Source organism: Mirounga leonina, unplaced genomic scaffold (genome assembly GCF_011800145.1).
Source record: "Mirounga leonina isolate KUSES-001 unplaced genomic scaffold, KU_Mleo_1.0 Mir_53, whole genome shotgun sequence".
NCBI lineage: Eukaryota > Metazoa > Chordata > Mammalia > Carnivora > Phocidae > Mirounga > Mirounga leonina.
Window position 1 is genome coordinate 1,425,474 of NW_023270807.1, and position 20,952 is coordinate 1,446,425.

At 58.3% G+C, this 20,952-nt stretch overlaps 1 protein-coding gene across 2 annotated transcripts in view; it reads right to left on the bottom strand.

The window, feature by feature from the left end:
• GRM4 (glutamate metabotropic receptor 4) overlaps positions 1–20,952 on the bottom strand; it is a 104,713-nt gene that overhangs the window by 28,624 nt on the left and 55,137 nt on the right. Inside the window, exons 3-5 of one of the 2 annotated variants that reach the window (XM_034990564.1) lie at positions 7,615–7,750; positions 4,155–4,309; positions 1,935–2,075 (exon numbers count right to left, since the gene is read on the bottom strand). In XM_034990564.1, coding sequence (XP_034846455.1) covers positions 1,935–2,075; positions 4,155–4,309; positions 7,615–7,750 — 432 coding nt within the window. The remainder of the gene's footprint in view (positions 1–1,934; positions 2,076–4,154; positions 4,310–7,614; positions 7,751–20,952) is intronic. The other variant, XM_034990565.1, reaches the window with a different exon arrangement.

The following is a 20,952-nucleotide window of genomic DNA, read 5'->3' on the forward strand; positions in this document are numbered from 1 at the left end:
TACAATTTTCTACCCCATTTAGGCACTTTTAAGAATAAAAGGTTTTTAGGGGCACCTGGGTGGCGCCAATGGTTAAGCATCCAACTCTTGGTTTTGGCGCAGGTCATGATCTCAGGGTCAGGAGATCGAGCCTCGCATCAGGCTCCATCTCAGCATGGAATCCGCTTGAGACTCTTACTCCCTCTCCCTCTGTCCCTCTTGCTTGTGCTCTCTCTCTCTCTAAAATAAATAAATAAATCTTTAAAAAATAGTAATAAATGGGATTTTTCTAAAATTCGGCCAGGAGAAAAGGAGTCACCAAGCTGTACGGTCACCCTACCCACGAACGCTGTCTCCTGTGCTGTCACGTTTGCACTTCTTAAACCTCCGCTGTGATTACTGCCTGATGAAGGCATTTGCTGTGCAGGCTTCGGCAAGCAGCTTGGCCTCTCTGACTCTCCATATCCTCCTCTATAATATGGGGATCGCAAAAGCCCCTAGAGCTGTTGTAAGAGCGAAATGAGATAATGCCTTTAAAGCATCTGGAACACAGTAGATGCACAACAAGCCGTGGTATTTGGGGTTATTGGCTCAGCCAGAAACATGAGACCCTACGTCAGACAAACGCACACATACCCCTTCTCTCTTAGACATACTGACTTAGGTACACACAGTCACACACACCCATGTGTGCACACACACTACCACGTACAACCCACACGTGAGCATGCCTGCTGGGCCCCAGGGATGGAGAGGGGAGGGGGGATACCCACGCTCCTAAATGGCCAATACTTCTGATTCCCAGAGGGCCCTGGCCACCAGAGGGCAGCATCCTCCCCACATGCCCACCAACCTCATCCAGCTTCCTCCTCCCCTGGCCCTGGGGGGATCTCCCCACCGCCTAAGATTCCATGCAGCATGTCCCTGCACCCAGGCCAGTGGCCCCTTGCTCATCTGGCCCTCTGCCCAAGCTATACCGATCAGTCCAGGAGGATACAAGAGGGAGTTCACCATCCTCCCACAGGTACCACTCATGTTGAAGACACCCAGAGCTCCCTCAAAGTCACTGAGGCAAGGTTCTGCTGCAGAGCTGCCCAGACCAAGAGTACAGAGAGACCCACATCTGAATGTGTCCAAATGTGGACACACCATGATGGCTACCCTAGGGGACTTAGGGCCTAGAGCTCAGACCCACCTGGGTTCAAATCGGGCTCCACCATTTTCCATCTATGGGAACTCAGGTCCCTTTACCTACCTGAGCCTCTGTTTTCCAATTTGTAGAATGGACCCATTGTCCCATCCTCCTGTGGCCCATTCCCTATCCTTTTCAGGACTCTGCTCAAATGTTACCTTTACAGGAAAGCCATCTTTTTGTTTTAGTTGTTTCTACTGCACATTTTCTTTCTGACATATTCTATATAGTTCACTTATTTATCTTGTTTAAACGTTTTCCTATTAGGATAAAAATTCCAAGAGATTTTTGACTCTTTCGTTCAGTGCTATATCCACAGTGCTTAGAACAGGGCCGGGCACACCCTGGGAGTCAAACTGGTGTTTGTTGAATGACGGAGGGAACCGTGAGGGGGTTAGAGATGGTTTCTGCAGAATGCTCAGACCAGTGAGCATCTGGACTCCCACACGGGGCAGCTGGGGTCAGTTCTGTGGGCTCATCCCAGGGACATTCAGATGAACCCCAAGGTGGCTGCAAGCCGGACAGAACTGCTTTCCCCCCAGCAGCATCAGGGACGGCTGAGAGCAGGCGGTTTCTAGGATTCTAAGCCCTCCCACCCCGGAGGCCTCCGGTCCGAAAGGCCCCGCCCCCCACTCCCTCCGACCCCGCCCCGTGGGTCCCCCAGCACCGCCCCCAGGCGCCAGCCCCTCTCCCCGCCCGCGCTCCGGTGGTAGGCCCACCCCCGACCCAGGGCCCACCCTGGCCCCGCCCCGCGCGTGCTCACTGGTGCACTTCTTGACGTGACTGCCCTTCTTGAGCGCGTGGCGGCTCAGCTTGCAATGGAAGTTGTCCTCCCAGAACTCGGCAAACCAGATGTTGCGCCGGTTGTTGTCCAGCGTGCGGCTGGAGAAGTAGCGGTCGAAGCCTGGCAGGGAACCAGGACGTCAGGGCCTCGCGCCCCGCCTTCCCCACCTGCCCCCAGCCCTCCCCGCTTCCACTTCCCCCAACCCCAGGTTTAGAGATGGCCCAGGCAGAGGGAGAGAGGAAGGGAAGAGCACAGCCTCTGATCCAGGGCCCCGCCAGAAAAAACAAAATGTGGAGCATTTCATTTCATTCAAAATGAAAAGAGCTGTATTAAGTCCCAGGGGAAGCATGTGTAATATTGCAACTGCTGCCTTTATGGAAGAGAAGTGTGCGGTGAGGATGCTTCATGCTTGGCCTTTTAACCACCAAAATGCTAATATCGGGCCTCTTTGAGAAGGAGCCACCTGGGGGTCCTGAGATTAGAGCAGAGAGGCTGGTGGGGGTGGTGACCAAGGCTGGGAGCACCTGCGCTCTCTGGTTGGGAAGAGGAGACCAAACAAGAGAGGGTAGGGGATGACCCAGGTCACACAGCAAGACCAGGGAGGGCCTGGATCTTCTGTCTTTGAGTCCAGAACTTCTTCATCGATGACAGACACGGCTTCCTCCTCCAGATGTTCCAAAGGGGACTCACCGCCTCTGCTCTAAGCTCAGAAAACCTCACCCCAAGGCGGGCAGGCTGGCGAGTGAAAAGTGCCTGCTCTCTCCCACCCAGTGCCCCTTCTACATCCATGACTGTTCCCAGGAACATGCATCATTGACCGAGCTGCTGGGGGTGGGCCAGAAGGCCTGAAAGTTCAGTAGGGTCCACACTAGGGCAGGGTTCAAGTGGGGGCTCTGTGACTGTGGGAGCTGTAGGAGAATGCTGACATTGGTGAGGGACTGGGCGAGGGCAGGCTTTCCCAGCCTTGGCGTTTTTGATGCTTAGGGCTGGATCATTATGTGTTGTGGGGGGCAGGATGTCGAGCAGCATCACTCCCTCGTTGTGACAACCAAAAATGTCTCCAGACTTTGTCATATGTCCCTTGGGGGTCACATCGCCCCCTGGATGAGAACCACTGCTCAAAGTCTTCTCTAGTATCGCAGAGAGAAAAGGGACTTGTCAGACAAGTATGCCACTTAATAGCCACTATATGTCGCTCCATCTCTCTGAGCCTTAATGTATTCATTTACTAAATGTGGAAAAAAGTGTCTTATGGGGTCGCTGGAAAGACTAAATGAGCTGTCTCCCAGTAGCCACAGTCACTACTGTTTTGTGTTTATTATGGCTCAAGGCTGAGAAGGGTAACATGGGAACTTCTGCGGCCTCTACCTCCGGGTAAAGGGAGTACGCTGCCTGTGACCTTGAGCAAGGGCCTCCCGTGCTCAGGCCTTGGTCTCTTAGAAAGTTCGGTAGAGACGGATGTCTGCAGGCCTTCCCAGCAACATCAATGCTGGCCTCTATTTAATGAAGCAGGAGCAGGGGAGAAGGCCCTGGGAGCCTGCCTCCCCTGCGGTGAGGACAGGGAGGTCCCTGCCAAATTGGGCCACTAATGGGAACTTCACGCCTCACTGACAGCGAGTTTCCGGCCAGAGCAGACCAGTCCTACCCAGGGTGACTGTGGGTTCTGCCCCAAGAGGAAGGGATGCCAGACAGGATAGACCCAACCCCGACACCACCGAGGGCCTGCCAGACCCGGGCAGGGCCTGCAGGGAGAACCTGGCACATCACCTTCTTCTTGTCTCCTGCTGGCAGCTCCCAGGCCCTTCTGACAGAGGACGTGCCCCAGGCAGAGCAAGGGCCTTGGCTCTCGGTCCCAGATGGGAGAAGGGATGGAAGGGTGTGGAGATGAAGGAAAAGTCCTTGATAAATAAGCTTCCTGTATGTGCCACACACCTCCCACACCCGAAAATATCTGAAGAGGGAGAAGAAAGCTCCTGAATCTGGATTTGAATCCTGCTGGGTCAAGTGTAACTGGTAAGGCCACCCAGCCTCAAGCATCAGCACAGAGAGGGTGTGGGCCAAGGAAGAGGAAAGACAGGATGCGGGAAGATGAGGAGTGGGCAAGGAATGGAGTAGGGGGACAGTAAGAAGGAACAGCTGGGGAACACACAGACAGTGGGGGCAGGCGGGGGGGGCGCAGTCCAGGGCTGCCAGGCTTACCTCGTACAGACATTCTCTTGGGGAGGATAGTGACAGCACCCTCGGCCACCTCCTCCAGGTCCAGCACGGGTGCGCTCTTGGAGCCCCAGCTGTCCGAGCCCATCCAGAAGAAGTGGCCCGTCTGGTTGGCCTTCCGCGCGGCCTCTAGCACACGCCTGTGGGAACACACACCAACCCAGCCCGGCCGTGTCTGCCCCTGCCACTGCCCCGCCCTGGCCACCCCTGCTCGCGGGGGCCCTTGGCTGAACGCCCCCAGGCACACACACGTCCCCCGAATAGCCAATGCCTGTTCCCCCAGGCCCATGGTTCCTCGGGCCCCTGGCCCACACTTTTCTCTAGGCCGCCACACCCACTCCTGCCCCTAGGGCCACATCTGTCCTCGTAAGACCATACCTGTTTCCCTAGGTGCGTGCGCACCCTGGATCTGACTCAGGCCCCCGGCACTACACCTGCTCAGTCTGTGTCCTCAGGTTCGTGCCACCCTGGCCCTAATCCCACAGCCACATCTGGTCTCCTTCTCACATTTATATGTGTACACGCACACACGCGCACACACGCACACACATACCTGTCTACCGGTTACCCCTCCGCTCTCGCTGCTCCCCTCCCAGCAGAGCCCTCTCCACCCCACCTCTTTCTGGGCCAAAAGCCTAGGGCCTCTGAAGAGCTGCTTCCCACACCCTCCTGGATGGATGAAAGGGTGCGAGGCAGGTGCTCACCCCCTCCACAGTCCTACTGTGACAGCAGTTGTCATCAAATCAGGGACCCGAGAGCCCAGCACAGAGCGGCGCCCACAGGAGGCACTCAGGGAGGAGAAAGCCAGCGAGGACTGGGCAGAATTCCCCCAACCCAGCTCCTCCCACGGGGGGCGGGGGAGGGGGAGACTGGAACACAGAGAAGGCGAGCACCTTGCTCAGGATCACACAGCAGGCAAGAGGCTGTGCTATAGAAACTGGGACACAGCCAACAGGGCTCGGGAGCAGCTGCTGAGCCAGGGCAGGGGCAGGACAGCCTGGGGCTGTCAGGGAGAAACAGGTTTCCAGGCCCCAGAGCCCACGCCTTCCCTCCTCCAGTAGCTCCTAACTCTTGACGATCCCAGACCCCTCAAATCTATTGCAGCTCCCCGCCCAGGGCACAAAAATCGGGGGGGGGGGCATTGTTCCCAGAAGCCACACCCACAGCCCTATAAATACCCACTTGCATCTGGCCAGTCAGAGCTGACCAGAGCTCCCAGGCCTCCCTCCCTGCAAAGTCACCTGGGTTTATTTTTACTTCTGTTTGCTTCTGAAAATGCACTGGATTTCCAGAAATGCCTCTGCATGCCCTCCGCCCCGCCACTTCCTGCTGCCAGTTCCCTCTGGAGTCAGGCACTCCCCTAGGTGCCTCTTGTCTAGGACATGAGGCCCGGTGCCTTCATCCTCCCCTCCCAGCACATGGGTCCATCTGAGCTAAGCAGCAGGCCTGGAGCGGGGCGCACCTCTGGGTGGGGGGTGGGATTTGAGTGCCGGGCTTCGGGGGTGGGGTGGGGACAGGAGTGCAGGGACTGGTGATTTAAGTGAGGGAAAGGACTTCTGAAGAGACCCTCCTGCTCCAGGAGCTGGCAGACCTGTGGGCAACAGGAATGTCCTGAGGCAGAATGTAGGGGGCCTGTAAACCTTGAGGGGGGTCAGGAGCAGCCCCTGGGCTCAGTAGCCTCTGACTCCCCCTTCCCAGCCTTTCGCTGCCTGAGACACCGTCCTTAGAGCTGGTCTTGTTGGCTTTTGTGGCCTTAATGATCTTCCAGAACTTCCCACTCCATCCCTGCAGGGACCTGGCAATGTCTCCAGGGGGAGATAAGTTTTGCTGCAACTCAGGTCCAGGATGGGGTCTTTACCAAGTGGGGAAAGTGCTGGAAAGAATGGGACTCGGATGGACACTGGTTAGCAACAGGGAGGGAGACACATGGGGGCAGGGGCAGACAGGCAGCTTTGGCTGGGCTGGAGGACAGGGGAGGCCGGGGGCACAGCAGGCTTGACACCTCAGGCCAGCCAACTGAGGGAGGAGGTCTGGGGAGGACCATATCTACTGTCTTATCCTTCTTCGCAAGTGCAGGGGTTGTGTCTCTGACCCCCCCTCAGACTGGGGCTCCCTGAGGGCAGGGCTGTATCTCCCCTCAGACTGAGGTTCCCTGAGGCAGGACTGTGTCTCCCCTCAGACTAGGGCTCCCTGAGGGCAGGGCTGTGTCTCCTCTCAGACTGGGGCTCCCTGAGAGCAGGGCTGTGTCTCCCCCTCAGACTGGGGCTCCCTGAGGGCAGGCTTGTGTCTCCCCTCAGATTGGGGCTCCCTGAGGGCAGGGCTGTGTCTCCCCTCAGACCGGGGCTCCCTGAGGGCAGGGCTGTTACTCCCCTCAGACCAAGGCTCCCTGAGGGCAGGGCTGTGTCTCCCCTCAGACCAAGGCTCCCTGAGGGCAGGGCTGTGTCTCCTCTCAGACTGGGCTCCCTGAGGGCAGGGCTGTATCTCCCCTCAGACCGGGCTCCTTGAGGGCAGGGCTGTGTCTCCCCTCAGACCGAGGCTCCCTGAGGCAGGACTGTGTCTCCCCTCAGACTAGGGCTCCCCGAGCTCAGAGCTTGTGTCTCTCCCCACCGAACAGGACAATGGCAGACGCCTGGCCCATCTTGGCTCTGACATCAGTCTGAGAGGTAGTAGCAGGGGAAGAGGCAGGAGGAAGGGAAGTGGGTTAAGATGGGTGCTTTTCAGTGCACCCGAGCTTCTGACTCAGGGTCAGAAGCAGACGTGCAGAGAGCTGGGCTGGCCCAGCATTTGCACTGCATGGTCCTGGCACCCAAAAGTCCACCTGTTTCCTCTGCACATGCAGAGACTGAGGCCCAGGGAGGGGACGACACTGCCCACCGTGAGTGTGTACCCAAGCCGGGACTGGACCCACAGCCCAGGCCTCTTCCCACTACTCCAAGCTTTGCCAAAGAGGGGAGCCAGGGGCTGACAGGGGCTCTGCATGCCCTGGGCACCTGCTGCGTGCCAGACTCGGCTCGAAGCCCTTTATGCATGTTCCTGCATTCAGTTCTCAAATAACACTATCAGGCAGGCATCCTTAGGTGCCCCCACCTTTTTTTAAAGCAGAAAAGAGGCACAGAGAGGTTGAGAAACTTGCCTCAAGTCACACAGCTAGGAGGAGGGAGAGCAGGATTAGAACCTAGGTGCTTTGGCTGAAAGCCCAGGGCCTTAGCTCCACTGTTAAAGTACCTGCTTACCATCCCCAGTTGGTAGAATGGATGCAGGAAACGAGGAGGCGGGGGAAGGGGTGCCCATTAGCAGCAGCCTATGCCCCAACCTGAGGGGTCTCCCACCCCACCTCTCTGGATCCTACAGTGGGGTTGGGCTTGTCTAGGAAGGTCTCCAGCAGGACCCATAGCTCTCCTCATGACCGGCTCCCAATCCCCGCCCAGCTGCGGCCTGATCTCACCTGATGTCATCCTCATTGGCAAAGATGATGACCGCCCTGGCGTTTGAGGTCTCCAGGAGGCGCCGGATGATCTTGTCAAACTCCCCAGGCTTAGGTTCCCGCGGTATCTTCACCGACTGAGCGATGCACACCCCCCCTGTGGGAAGGGGCGCCAGTCAGCCCCGGGGGAAGCTGGGCAGCGCCAGTCTCTCCCCGTCTCACCCCACGCCCCCCAACACACACTCCCTCCAGGAGATGGAAGCCAGGGGCTGCTCACGGCCCCCCAGCCAGACTCCTAGCTCCCACGTCCTTATCTCCAGGCCCAGGCTGGAGAACAGCCACGGTACAACTCACCAGCTGGATGACCCTGGGCATGTCACTTCAGTTCTCTGTGCCTCAGTACCCCCCTATATAAAACAGAGGCTTCCAGCAAGAGGCAATACAGCATCCTGTTTAGGAGCTAGACAGCCTGCGTTTAAATCTCAGCTCTGCTACTTACTGCTGTGTGACCTCAGGGTGGTTACTGAGCCTCTCTGTGCCTCAGATACATCATCTATAAAGTGAAGATAATACTACTTACTTCACAGGGTCGTTACAAAGCTAAGCGAGTTAGTGCACATAAATACAAGAATATCTGGCACACAGGGAGTACTTAGTAAATGATGGTTATTTTCATTGAAACCACCTCATAAAGTTTTTTTTGGAGGAGTAAATCTGAGAAGAGAGCAAGTTGCCCACCCTGGGCTATCAGCACACCATGCATCCACATCCACACGCACCTCCCAGGGCTCTTGCCCCTGGATCACATGCTCATCAACAGGCCCCTTGACAAGAGCACTGCACACAGCTGCTGACTCACACCCGGCCATCCCAGGCCCATCGCTCCAGGTCGTCCTAGGCTCTCCTTTCCAAGGTCTTCAGTAGGTGGGGCTCCCCAGCTCCCACAGCGTGCCTTGACGCCTCTACCCCCAGTCCCAGTTCAAGAGCCCCCAGGAAAACCATTCTAACGGAGTGCTCCAGGTGGGGTGACCAGAGGAGTTCTGAAGGCATCGGGGGGTCTTTGGGAGCCCTCCCGTCTCTCCTCCTCTGGCCCACTGCCACCTAGCTGGCTCCTGGAGGAGGGGCCAGGGGCCACGGCCTGACTATCTCTTGAGCTCATTCCCCTACAAGAAGCCCAGCCCCCAGGCCATTGGAAGCATCCAGAACTCAGAGTCAATACCTCGAGGGCCAGATTCACACCCAGGCTGTGGGGCTCACAGAAACCCTGGGAGCACCTTAGACTTCACCCAGCCAGTTCCTAGCCTTAGGCATGCGTCCAGTGCGGGCGGGGGACAGGTGTCCTCCGTGCACTGAAATCCCAGCTGACCTCCTGGTACGAAAGCACTTGAGGAGTACTGTTGCTGTTATCAACAGCCCTGGACAGACGAGGACCCTAGAGAGGAGAAGTAGCTTGCCCAAAGCCACACAGTCCCCTGCCCCTACTGCGATACAGAGCAGGGAGCCTCCCTGGATTAAGAACCCCAGCACCCCAGGTGGCAGAGTCAGGGCTCAGCTGATAGAAAAGCATGGGGGATTATTCTTAATGAAGCCGATCCTTTATCTAAGACTGTCAGTCTCCTCCGGGTCCTACTCAAAGGTCTCAGCCCAGCTCCACCCCAAACACGATCCCTCGGGGACCCAGCAATGCCTCAAACCATCTACCTCTGTTGGGTACCTGGCTGCTACCCGTGGGCCTCCAAATGGTCTCTTGGCACATGCTGGGGCCACCTGACGCTCCTGCACAGAGTCCATGCCCCTCTGTGGGAGGCCCACCCACCGGCCCCACCAGGAGAAATGCCAACACCCAGCCCCACTCAAGAAGGAGGCTCTACCTTTGGGCAGGGAGGTGGCAACCAGGGAAGGCTGCCCAAAGGCGGTGACCCTGAGCTGAATCTGAGGGAGGAGGCATACACAGCCAGATAGGGGGCATTCTGGGGAGAAACAAGGTACACCCACTAGAAGGGGGATTGTTCTATGCCGGGCACCTGCCAGGCGTGGGGCCAAACGACACACGCACTCACATCCCTGTCCCCAGGAAGTGGACCCTCTGGTTCTCCACAGCTGGCAAAGCAGCCATGGTCCTCTGCCCCTGCCCTTGACTAGAACCCACCTCCCTTACTTTCTGCCTCTTGCAGGCTGGCCAAGCTCCTTGGCTCTCTCCTAAGGCACCAAAGAAGTCCCAAGCACTAGAGAAGACCAGGGCCACCAGAAGATCCCGGGGAAGGGAGAGAAGGAGGCAGGGTCCTTGGGCAGGACTGGTCTCTCCAGACGCGGGTCCCACAGAGAGAGCCAAGGAGAGCCCTTCTGTTGCCCACAGCGCTGGCCTTGCCCTAATGGCGGCTGGGCAGACGCTCACCTTCTGGCTAAACCCTCCATATGGTTCCTTTCCAGTTAGAAAGTGGGCCAATTGTGACATTTCCCCCCCATCTGGAGAGACAGATGGACAAGGGGAAGCGGCTGGACGGGGGGGGGGGGGGGGGGAGGCGGTGAGGATGAGCCACCTGGCTCCAGGAGGGAAGAGGGGGGCCAGGGGCAGAAGGGAGGGAAGCAGGGAATGGGAGTTAATTGTTCTCCAACGGGAAGAAACTTGCAGATCAGGTTTTATTTCTGGGCCATGCCCCCCTAGGAGGATCCGCGGGGGTGGTCCCGCCCCCCAGCCCCACCGACAGCCCCAGGCATATCTTGCACGTTTCTTTTCTCTGGGGGGAAGAAGAATTAAATGACCACAGCTCCGTCAGCTAGAATGTGAGTGAGCCTCGAGGTACTTGAGACAGGAGTACGGTCTGAGCAGGATACTCTTACAACCACAAGAGGAGGAGGCGACTGGAGGGGAGTTTGGGGGGCTCGGCAGAGCTCGAAAATACCAGGGAACGGTTTAAGAAGCATCTACTGTGTGTTGAATATAACTCTGCAAATCTTACATGGATTCATTCAACTGGGGTGTCATCGGCACATCTCCAAGTTCTAGACGAAGAAACTGAGGCACAGAGAGGTTAAGGGGCTTCCCAAGGTCACGCAGATAGCCAGGAGTAGGGTGGGGGTTTAAACACAGGCTGTCTGGCTCCCACAGCCAACCCCTCAGCCAGTCCATTGTGCCATGGCTCAGGCCACGTGGGGAAGGAGTTGGGGGACAAGGTCAAGGAAACACCTGCGGCCCGTAGACATGGGCACGTCTGGGCACATGGCCTGCTCTGGAGGAAGTGCCCACTGCTGTCACTGCCCCGAGGTGAGAAGCCAAGTACCCACAGGATCCCGGTGCACTGTGGCCCAAATGTCAGCCTGGCTGCTCAGGGACCCCAGAATAGGGATTAAGCGGCTGGCTCACCAGGGCCTCTGCTGATATAACACGAGCTCCCAGCAGCGAGTAGCACAGCCTCTACCTCGGCTGCCCTCCCGGCCCCCGCTGCAGCCAGAGAGGACCGGAGCAGCCCCCGAGGGCCCAGCATTTACTGAAGCAGCCCCTGCAAGCCTGGCAGGGGAGTCCTCACACCTCCCGGGGCAGGGGCTAATAGTCCCATCTTACAGATGAGGGCTGAGGCTCAGACGTGCTGGGTAGCCCCCCGGAGGTCACACAGCCCGTAGTGGGACTGCAATCGGGGTCTGTGTCCAGACCCTCTCTCAGGCAGAGAAAGAAAAGGCCTGGGTCACTGGGTCTCTGCGGACCCCTACTTCCTGCAGCCCCTCTCCCCACAAAAGACCCCAATCACACACCAAGCCCGCCAGCCCTCTTGCATCCCAGCCGCTGCAGATCCATCACCATCACCGTGGGGGCCGTGGCTAACACCCGCCTGGGATTCCTTCTTCAAACCTCTCTAGCAGGGAGGGCGCCCTTCTCTGCACCCCTACTCCTTTCCCCCTGTGGCCTCTCTCTTTGGATAAAATACGGACAGTAAACAGAACTGAATTAAACCTAAGGAACAAGGAACAAGCCCACTCCCTATCTCCGCTCAGAAGCTAGAACCTTCTACCTCTCTCAGACTCCAGGCACAGGTCATAAGAAGGCAGGGGGCATGGAGGAGTCTGGGGTCCCCCGAAGCCCCCCTTAGCAAGCCCCTCACTCCACACCCCAGCCTCCCAGCCCCCGGCAAGCACCCAGCTGCCAGCTGCAAGCTCTGCTGTCCACCAGGTCAGCGCGTCCACTCGCAGGACCATGGGCACGAAGCCACGGCCACTTGCCAAGCACATCTGAACACATGGAGGCGTAGGGACCTCGGAGATCTCCGGGCCCAAGCTGGGCAGGGAGCGAGGAGAAGGAGGCCGGACAGGAGCCACCCTTTGCCCAGGGGCACGCGGCAGCTGGGGCAGAGCCCACCTCCAGCTGAGGCTCTCACCCCGGCACCAGGGGGTTTCAAACCCGGGCCAGCGCTCTGTGGCTTCTGGCCTGTGTTGTCACAGCGCCAACGGAACAAGCAGTGAATGCTGGGGCATCCCCTCACCTCCCTGGGCCCCACCTCCAACGCCCTCCCTCCCCCAGCCCTGCAGTGAGGGCCCAGCCCGCCCTCCACACCTTCCCCTCCCACTGGTCAAAACAGACGAGGATGATCCAACCCTCAAGGCCCTGCTGCTGATCCCGGACAGCTGGACCATTCAGTGGGGGAGGGTCCACCGAACCCTTTGGAGACCCCGTGGAGACATGTAGTAAAGTGGAGTGTGGAGGCACGCCCCCTGTGGGGGCGCAGAACCCGCACGTGGGCCCCAGGAGCCCCAGGCAGGCGGGCGCCACAGCACTGTTTGAAACAGAAAACACACGGAAATGACCTAAATGTTTTACAACAGAAGAACGGATAAACTGTGGTGTTTGTACAGTGGAAAGAAAACAGCTCTCATGTTTTGGCACAATAAAAATCCTGAGAACCGGAAGTTGATCAAAAAGGCAAATCGCAAAGTGATCTGTCCTGTTTATGAGGAACTTAAAGACCACATGTAATAAGCCTTAGCATATACGGAGATACACATCCATATGAGCAAAAGCCATGTGAAGGCAGGAGCTCCTGTCCGTTGCATTGGTTGCAACCTCCCCAGTGCCTAGAACAGTGCTGGGCACATAGTAGGTGCTCAATAAATGCATGCTGAATGACTAAGCAAGGGCAAGAAGGGAACCCACCACCTTCAGGGTCGTGGTTACCTCAAGGGAGGGAAGCAAAATAATGAGACCGAGAAGGTCTCCACAGGGCAAGGGGGACGGGAGAGGGGGGAGTTGTCTTCTAGACAATCCGTACTTTCTTTCTTTAAATAATAGTCAGAAGCAAATATGGCAAAATGTCAATGCTTAGTGAACGTGGACCCCAGAACCCAAACCAGACAAAACTCCTGTCACACACAAGCCGCAATGACGGTGTTCTAGGCCTCACGTGGGCTGCCTGATGGAGAACACCGGGACACAGCCCAGCCTCCATTTTTCGTCTGTGAAATGGAGCCCCTCAGCCACTCCCAGCCCAGTGGCATCCACAGTGTGCTGGAGGGGAGGAGAATGGGGTGCCCGCCAGCCTTCTGGCTCCTGAAATCCTATCTTCCCCTCCAGGCACCTGCCCTGACTTGAATGTGGCATAGAGACCCCACTAGCAAAACTTGATCCTGGTTTCCTGTTGTATTCTGTGGTCTCTGAGCCCTTTCCATTTGCGGTCCGATGACCCTTCCGGGTGTTCTTCAGGTCCAGCGGATGTACCTGTGTCAGTGCCTGTCCCCCACTGCACTCCCCAAGGGCAAGGCCGGGTCTGTGCGTTGGTGTGTTCATTCATTCAGGCATTTATTCATGCGTTCCCATTCGAAAAGTGCCTTGCTCGGTTCCTGGCACAATCAGATGCTGAGAAATGATAGCAAGGAAGATCCCTCCCTTGGAGCTCACGGTCTAGTTGGGAAAAGCAAGACCAGAAAAGAGAGCAATCGGCCGGAGGAGGAGTGCAAGGGGACAGCCCTCCTGGCTGGCAGGAGCACACAGTGGCAGGGGACGGCCCCCTGGGTGCGGGGCCCACTGCCTGCTTCTCCACGCTTCACCACACTTTGGCCAACACACCCCGCCTACGTGCTCCCACTGCTTTCCCTTCATGCAGTCAACAAATGTTTACTGAGCTCATTAGGTGCCTGGTAAGTTCCAGATGCTAGGACACAGCTGGGAGGAAGCCAGAGCCCCTACCCTCAGACAGCCTACTCGCAGTGGCAGAAAACCTCTTGGAGGCGGAGGAGGAAACCAGCAGGGTGAAGTGAGGGTGGGAGGTGGGGGCGGCATCCCCTCGGCCCACTCTGGTGTGTCCTGGAGGACAGGGGGCTCAGGCCAGGCAGCTCAGGAGGCAGAGGCCGCTTTGGACTCTGCTCTGACTTTTCCCTAGGAGCTGCTGCCTTGCCTGCGAGCCAGGAATTGAAAATACTTTGGACCTGTAAATCCCACCCTCAAGTGAGAACTCGCTGCTGAAATGACCTCGTTTTTCTGTCCACCGCTGCCCGGGATTGTGTGTGCCTGGCTCCCTCCATCAGCACGGACGATCTGGGGAGCTTGTCTGAGGACAGGGACGGGCAGAAACCAGCAGGGCAGGCACGAAGGGGCGCTGCGTTAAGGGACACCCAGGGGGAGTCAGTCAGCCAGACTTCCCACCTGGAGGGGTCTCCCTAATGCCCCAGGGGACTCGGGTTTGCACACACTGTACCTGCGCCCAGCTTCCTCCTCCTCTCCACACCTCCCTGCCCCCCCACCAGATGGCTCTCCCCACTCCACCTGTCTAAATACGCCTTCCCCACCATCCTGCCATCCCCCAAGCAATCCCCAGATCCCCTGCCTTCACAGCACCCCCCCTTGTGGGCTGTGCCCACCCTGGCAGCCAGGGCAGGCAGAGAGAAAAGGCCTCCCACCAGAGCAGCCTGCTTTCAGCCAAGACCACCCCCACGGTGGGGGCAGTCAGGGACCTGGGCTCTCTGGTTCCTCCCCAGGGGTCTCACCCTCCCGGCTTGGACATCTGTGTCCTCATCCTATTCTCATTCACTCACCAGGAGACCCACCCTTGCCAGGCCCTGAGGAAGGAGCTAAGCGGCTAGCACGCAGGCAGTGGGGTGGGCCCCATGAGGCAGAGTGGCCAGGACAGGGCGCTGCACCCATGGCTCCCCAGGGGGACGCCACAGCCACGCGGTCTCTCTCCAGCACCCAGGGCCCCGGGATCACACTCTACAACCCGGGTGCTGGGCTCCAGCCCAGGGAGGAGAAATTTCCCTGCGGCTGAAGCGTGCAGGTGGCCCAGGAAGGCCTGTCCCCTCACAGGGAAGGCAAGCAGCCTCAGGAGGCCAGCACAGACGTGGGCTCCTCTCCGCTTTCTCTTTCTCTTTTCCTTGCTTTTTCTTTTGTTTGTCCTTTTAAATTTAAAAAGGGAGAAAAACAATGAAAAGACAAATCCTGGGAAATCAAGTGGAAAAATCTACATTATGGCAAAATGTGAAGGCAGCAAATTACAACATAGAGAGAAAGGTGGGGGGAGTTAGACAACCCAAGGGGGGCCCCCAGGCTCCCATAGGTTCCCAGCAGAGAGGGGGGGTGGGGGGAAGGCTGGGAGTTACCCTGGACCATATGGCCACACACATGCACGAGCGTGCGCGCGCACACACACACACACACGCATGGCCCTGCCCTTCTTTCCTTCTGCTCCAAAAGCCAGGCCCTCTTCCCAAATCCGCTCTCAGGAAAGGGAGCTACTCAGAGGGGTCAGTGACTATTCCAGTGCTACTTTTGTTTTCAGGCAGCAGACCTTTGGCCTGAGGGGTTTTGAGGTCGGGAAGAGCCCAGGCTCTGAGAGAATGCCCCTGACCCGTGGCTGTTGCAGGCTGAGTAAGGCTGTGGGAGACAGTGAGGATGGGCCCAGACTCCAACCAGCTCTGGTTCCAGCTGGGTCTGGGGCTCCACAGCGGGCTCAAGGCCTCTGGGGTGGCAGGGCGGGGGGGAGGGCAGGGGGCAGCTCAGGCCTGGTTCATGGCCACTGTCCCTTTCTGCTCTTGCTCCCGGACCTACTCCCCACTATCTAGTGTCCACTCCAGCCTCCATCTGACACACAGCTCCCTGCCTACAACCCTCTGTGGCTCCGTGTGTGTGTGTGTGTGTGTGTGTGTGTGTGTGTGTGTGTGTGTGTGAGAGAGAGAGAGAGACAGAGAGAGAGACAGAGAGAGAGACAGAGAGAGAGAGAGACAGAGAGGGAGACAGAGACAAGGACTCGAGGTCTACAACATCCAGCCTTACCCGGCTCCCTATGAGAACCTGCCATCCGACCACATCCGCCGCCTCCACGGGCCTTTGCAGAGGCTGCTCCCCCAGCCGGGAGGGCCCCCACCTGGCGCTGCAGTGACCCTCTGCAGCCTTCCCTCACTGGGCCTTGGTTATCTCCTTAGTGTCTGCAACTCCGCTCAGAGCCTCAAGGGGCCCAGCAATCATGCCGCACCTGCTCGAGAGACGGGCACTGATTCATCGTTGCTGCATGAATGAGCCACTGAGTACCCGACTGATGGAGGTGGAAGGGGCCAGAGCTGCTAGCACTGGTGTTGGGGCAGAGACTCTGTGGGAATCCAAGGTGGACACCTGCACCTGCTCAAACCCTTCCACCTCCTCTGGGAGCTTCCTTAGCCCTGCAACCCACCGTGACCTCCGCTCTGAGCCACCGCCTGGTCACACCGAGTGCCCAGACATCTGTATGCAAAGGCACTGGGTACCCACTTTGCGCCTGGCACCTACTTCATGCCAGGCTCTGGGCTACAAAGATAATCCATTCACAGCATCTGCCCTTCAGGACGCACTCGTGAACTCCATGCACACGCAGGGGCTGGACATCACACACACCTGGACATCTCTCTCAGGTCCTGCCTTGCCTTGAGATTTTGCTTCTCCACCTAGATGCAAATTCCTTGCTATGAGCGCTTTGGAAATGTATGTGCAAAAGAAGAACGAGTGAAGGGGCCCCTGGCTGGCTCAGTCGGTAGAGCACGCGACTCTTGATCTTGGGGTCGTGAGTTCAAGTCCCACATTGGGGGTAGAGTTTACTTAAAAAAAACAACAACAAAAAGAAGAAGTGAAGAAAAGTATAAGATAGCCATGCAAACTGGCAGGTCCTCAGAGTCTGAAGACAGCAGGGCCAGTTGGAGAAGAGCATGAAGTAGAATATTCACCCTCCCTGCTGTGGCCAGCATGACTCCAGCCCTAGGGAAGTGCTGGGCCCCCTGTGAGAGATTTGGCTGGAGCCAGGAAGACCCAGTACCAAGGGACTGGGAGGGGAAGACAGTCCCCCGGTTTCCAACTTGGAGGTGCCTCCCTATCGCACTCCACCAAAGGTTTGTGCAAAGCATGAGTATTGCACCTGCGTTCAGCTCCCTCCGCCTCTCCATCCTGAGGCAGAGCATGCTGGCTCCACAGCTCACTCACCGTGTGACTTTGGACAAGTCACTTAGCCTCTCTGAGCATCAGACTTTCCAACTGCAACATGGGAAAGGACTTAAAGAAGCCACACGGGGTGGAGTTGGAGTGAGGGTCAAGTGCGGTGGAGTCTGTGAAGGCCTGGGTTTGCCTCCTGGAGCCAAGGCCTCTGCAGAACAGGTGAGGCGAGTAGGCGTAGGAGCTGCTCATGCAGGAGGGCAGGAGCCGGGAAGACAGAGACCTCCTCACCCAGCCCGGGCCAGGACCCAGCCCCAGTGAGGTATGCTCTGGGGACCAGGGGCACCATGCTAAACCAGGAACTGTCCCCAGAGATGGGGAGCGGGGCGGAACCCAGGGCCAAAGCAGGGAGGCCCAGGGATTGTCCAGAGCAGAACATGCACGTTTCTCTTCCTGAATAATCTCAGCACCTCCCACCACTCCCAGCCGCCCCCTCCCAACGCACACACATGCACACACGGCAACACGCACCCTCACAGATCACATATCACAATCTCACACAACCTCAGGGCCACAGACCCTCATGAGGACACGCACAGCCCCACCCATCACAGGCACAAACCGGATGACAACTGTGTGCAGCCTCGCGGCCACCAGGACACACACCTGGCCATACACGGGCGCCACTCACCCAATCCCACAGCCACGCAAGCTCCCACGGCGACCACAGAGCCTCACGCGACCACTCGCCACACCTGGCCCCCCACAGCCACACGGCCACGAAGCTGCCAGGCCAGCCGGACCACACCTCGGCACCATTCACACCTACCCTCTGCTACTGGTTCAGAGGGGGGCCTGGCTGGGCAGTGCCGTTGGGGGGCGGTTAGTGACTGACGGCGGGGTCCAGCATCCCTGTCATCCAACAACCATTTGCCGAGCAGCTTCGGTGGCCCCTCCAACTGAGGCAAATCCTGTCTTCCTGCTGAAACCCTCTCCCTCTGCCTCCACCCTGTGGAGAACAGGCCTGGCTCTGGGGGTGCAGGGGACACAGGCATCAAAGAGCTGTCCTGGTGTGACACCAGGAGAGGCTGAGTGTGGCCACAGCGGGGCCCATGTCTCACTTCAACCACCTACTTGCTTCGTGGTAAAAGCTCCTTTGCCCAACCTCTCCGAACGTCCATTTCTGCGTCTATAACACGGGATGACATTACCCCCACCCCAGACACGCAGGGCTGTTGTGAGGATTGAAGGGGTCGCCCCGTGGACAGGCCGGGCCTCCGAGGGGATATCTGGGGGGAGAAGAGGGTGCAGGTTTGGGGGGACTCGTCAGCGCAGCCGTGGGGCTCAGTGCCTCTGAGCTGAGTGCTGCTGTCCCCCCGCAGGAGGCCACTGGGCAGTGGCAGCGTTGTTCAGAGCTGCATTATTCATGGCGCTCAGCTCTGAGCAGAGGGAAATTTGCTGAGTGATCGACCTAATATCTTAACACAAACCCATTTAGGCAAAACACCCTTAAAGTGAGAAAGGCAGGGAAAAAATAGAAAAGGAAGCGAAGAGGTTTCAAGACAGGTGGTGGTGAGAGGCTGGTTCCTACCCGTCTCCCCCCAGGGCTTCCTCTCCCCGGGAGGCCCCTGCCCCGACACAGCCCCCCAGGCCGCACCTTCCCCGACTCTCACTGGCCAGGGCCGGCATCCTCTGATTGAAGGAATCCTACCCACTTCTCAGATTTGGCTCAGAGCAGGAAGAGTCTGCCCAAGGCTCACACAGCAAGTCAGGGGTCAGCCAGACCCAGGACTGCTGAGTGTTCGCTCAGAGTCCTCTGCCGAGCAGCCCTGCACAGAACAAGACCCCCAGCTCCGGTGACACCCCCTGCCTCCTCGGCCTCAAACTCCACATTCTACCACAGCAGGACCTCTTTCTCCAAGTGAACTTGGATGTTCCCACCCTCAGCCTCAGCCGGTCCCTCTGCCGGAAATACCCTTCCTGCTCCTCTACCCGCCCAACACCCGTAGGGGCTCCCTTTCTCCACCTCTTCCCCCCTGGAAACATGCCAGACCTCTGCCCCAGCCGGAACTCACCGTGTCCACTTAGGCTCGCCTCACACCCTCTCCACCAGCTCGCCCCTCCTCTGCCTGAGCTGGGCCCATTCGGTAACTCCCCTGCTTCAGGGCGTGAGGCCTCCCAGCTCTGCCACTTCTTAGCTGGGTGACCTTGGACAAGTTACTTACCTCTCTGGGCCTTATGTCCCTGTACTAGAGTGTGAAGAATAAGGGAATATACGAAAGGTGCTCTGAACGCTGCCAGGCGCACACGCACACTCAGTAAGTGTTTGTATTGTAATATTATCGTTGGCTCCCCCCATGAGTCCATACGCCCCTTTAAGGGGAGACTGTGTCTTTCTCCTTTCTAACTCCCCTGTTTCCAGCAGAGTGCCAAGCACACAGTAGGTACTAACCAACAGTGGTTGAACAGAGCCTCATTTCCAGCAATGTTGTCTGCCTAGCCTCTTCACACCAGACCCCTTGAGAAGAGAAGCCAATGAGGGGCTGGTGGCGGGGACCCCTGTGTGGGGCAGAGGTGTGAAGAAGATGACCTCTGGCCAGCTCCACCCCCACAGCAGGGACGGAGGCTCAGCTGGGCAGGTAGGGCCCGGGGCGAGGGCCTGGCTGCCGGGCCTGCGGTCTGGCCAGGGACGAACAGGCGGCTGCAGGCCGGAATAAAATATTTAGGAGCCCACATCCCCAGGAAGTGGAAACTGACAAGCAAAATGAAATGTTGAGATGTAATTACCCAGGCAGGCCAAGCATGTCTCCCCGCCGGCGGCGGGCTCCACACCCCCCCACCTGCTACAAGCAGGCACTGGGTAATGAAGTCCTCCCGGACCCTCTCCCGCACCAGTCCTCTCCCCCTGCTCTTCAGGCCAGGCCAGCAGGAGGGGTGGGAGAACAGCAGGACACGCAGCGAGCCGGGGGGCCTTGTCCAGCCCTGGCATTGATCTACCCCAGCAATCCCTTCACCCCACTGGACCTCAGCTTCCTCAGCCAGAAGATGGGCTGCTGCGCCACACCTGGGAGGGAGGACCCAGACGGTGAATGTGTACGTGCTCCATTAACTGGCTTCAGCAGAGGACAGCAGAAGGACAGCACTGAGGACAGCAGCGGACACCGGCCTGACCCAGCGTGCCATGAGAGGCTCTCTTGAGGTGCTGGGCCGCCCAGGACTCAGGTTAGTAGAGGCTGGTGGACAAAGGTCTAGGGCTGAGGCCCCAGGGTGGGCCCTGAGCTGCAGGGCCCACCTCACCCCAAAAAACTTCCCCAGGCTCTCCCAACACTGTGAGTCCACATCTCGGAGCAGAGAGACAGGGACTCAGACAGGGGCTCCAGGCCTCGATCCTGGGAACAGCCTTGAGTGGGTCTCAGCGGAGTGTCCAGGAGCAGGGGAGCTGGGAAAGGGATGCTCAGCTGACCCTCATCCCGCATAGCAGAGCTGAGGGAGGGAGTGCTCCTTTTTGATTGAAATCAGGGCACAGAGAGGGGCCGTGATTCGCCTAAGACAGTCCTCACCCACACCGCCCTGGCCCCTCCCCAGGCTGGCACAGTGCTCCTGGGCAGGTCCAGCCTCACCTGGAAGCAGCCAGCTGACCCCTCAGCCATAACCCATTGTGCACCCCCACTCCTGTCAACACCATCTTACCAGACCAGAGCCCCACACCCACACACAAACCTCAGCCTGCCCAGCCTGGCCCACTACCGCCCCACCCAAACTCCAACCCCATTCCACTACTCCCCTGCCTCAGTGGCTCCCACCTCCCTCAAGGCAAAGTCCAAACTCCTCAGCCCAGTCCCGCCTGAGGCCCTGCACCCTCATCACCCATCTCTCCCCACCTCTAACAGCACCTACAGTTTCCGACACACACCAAGGTGCCCCTCTCTTCCTCCCTTTGCTCAGTCTCTTTTCTCTCTGCCTTTGTGCCCAATTCCCCTTCCCAA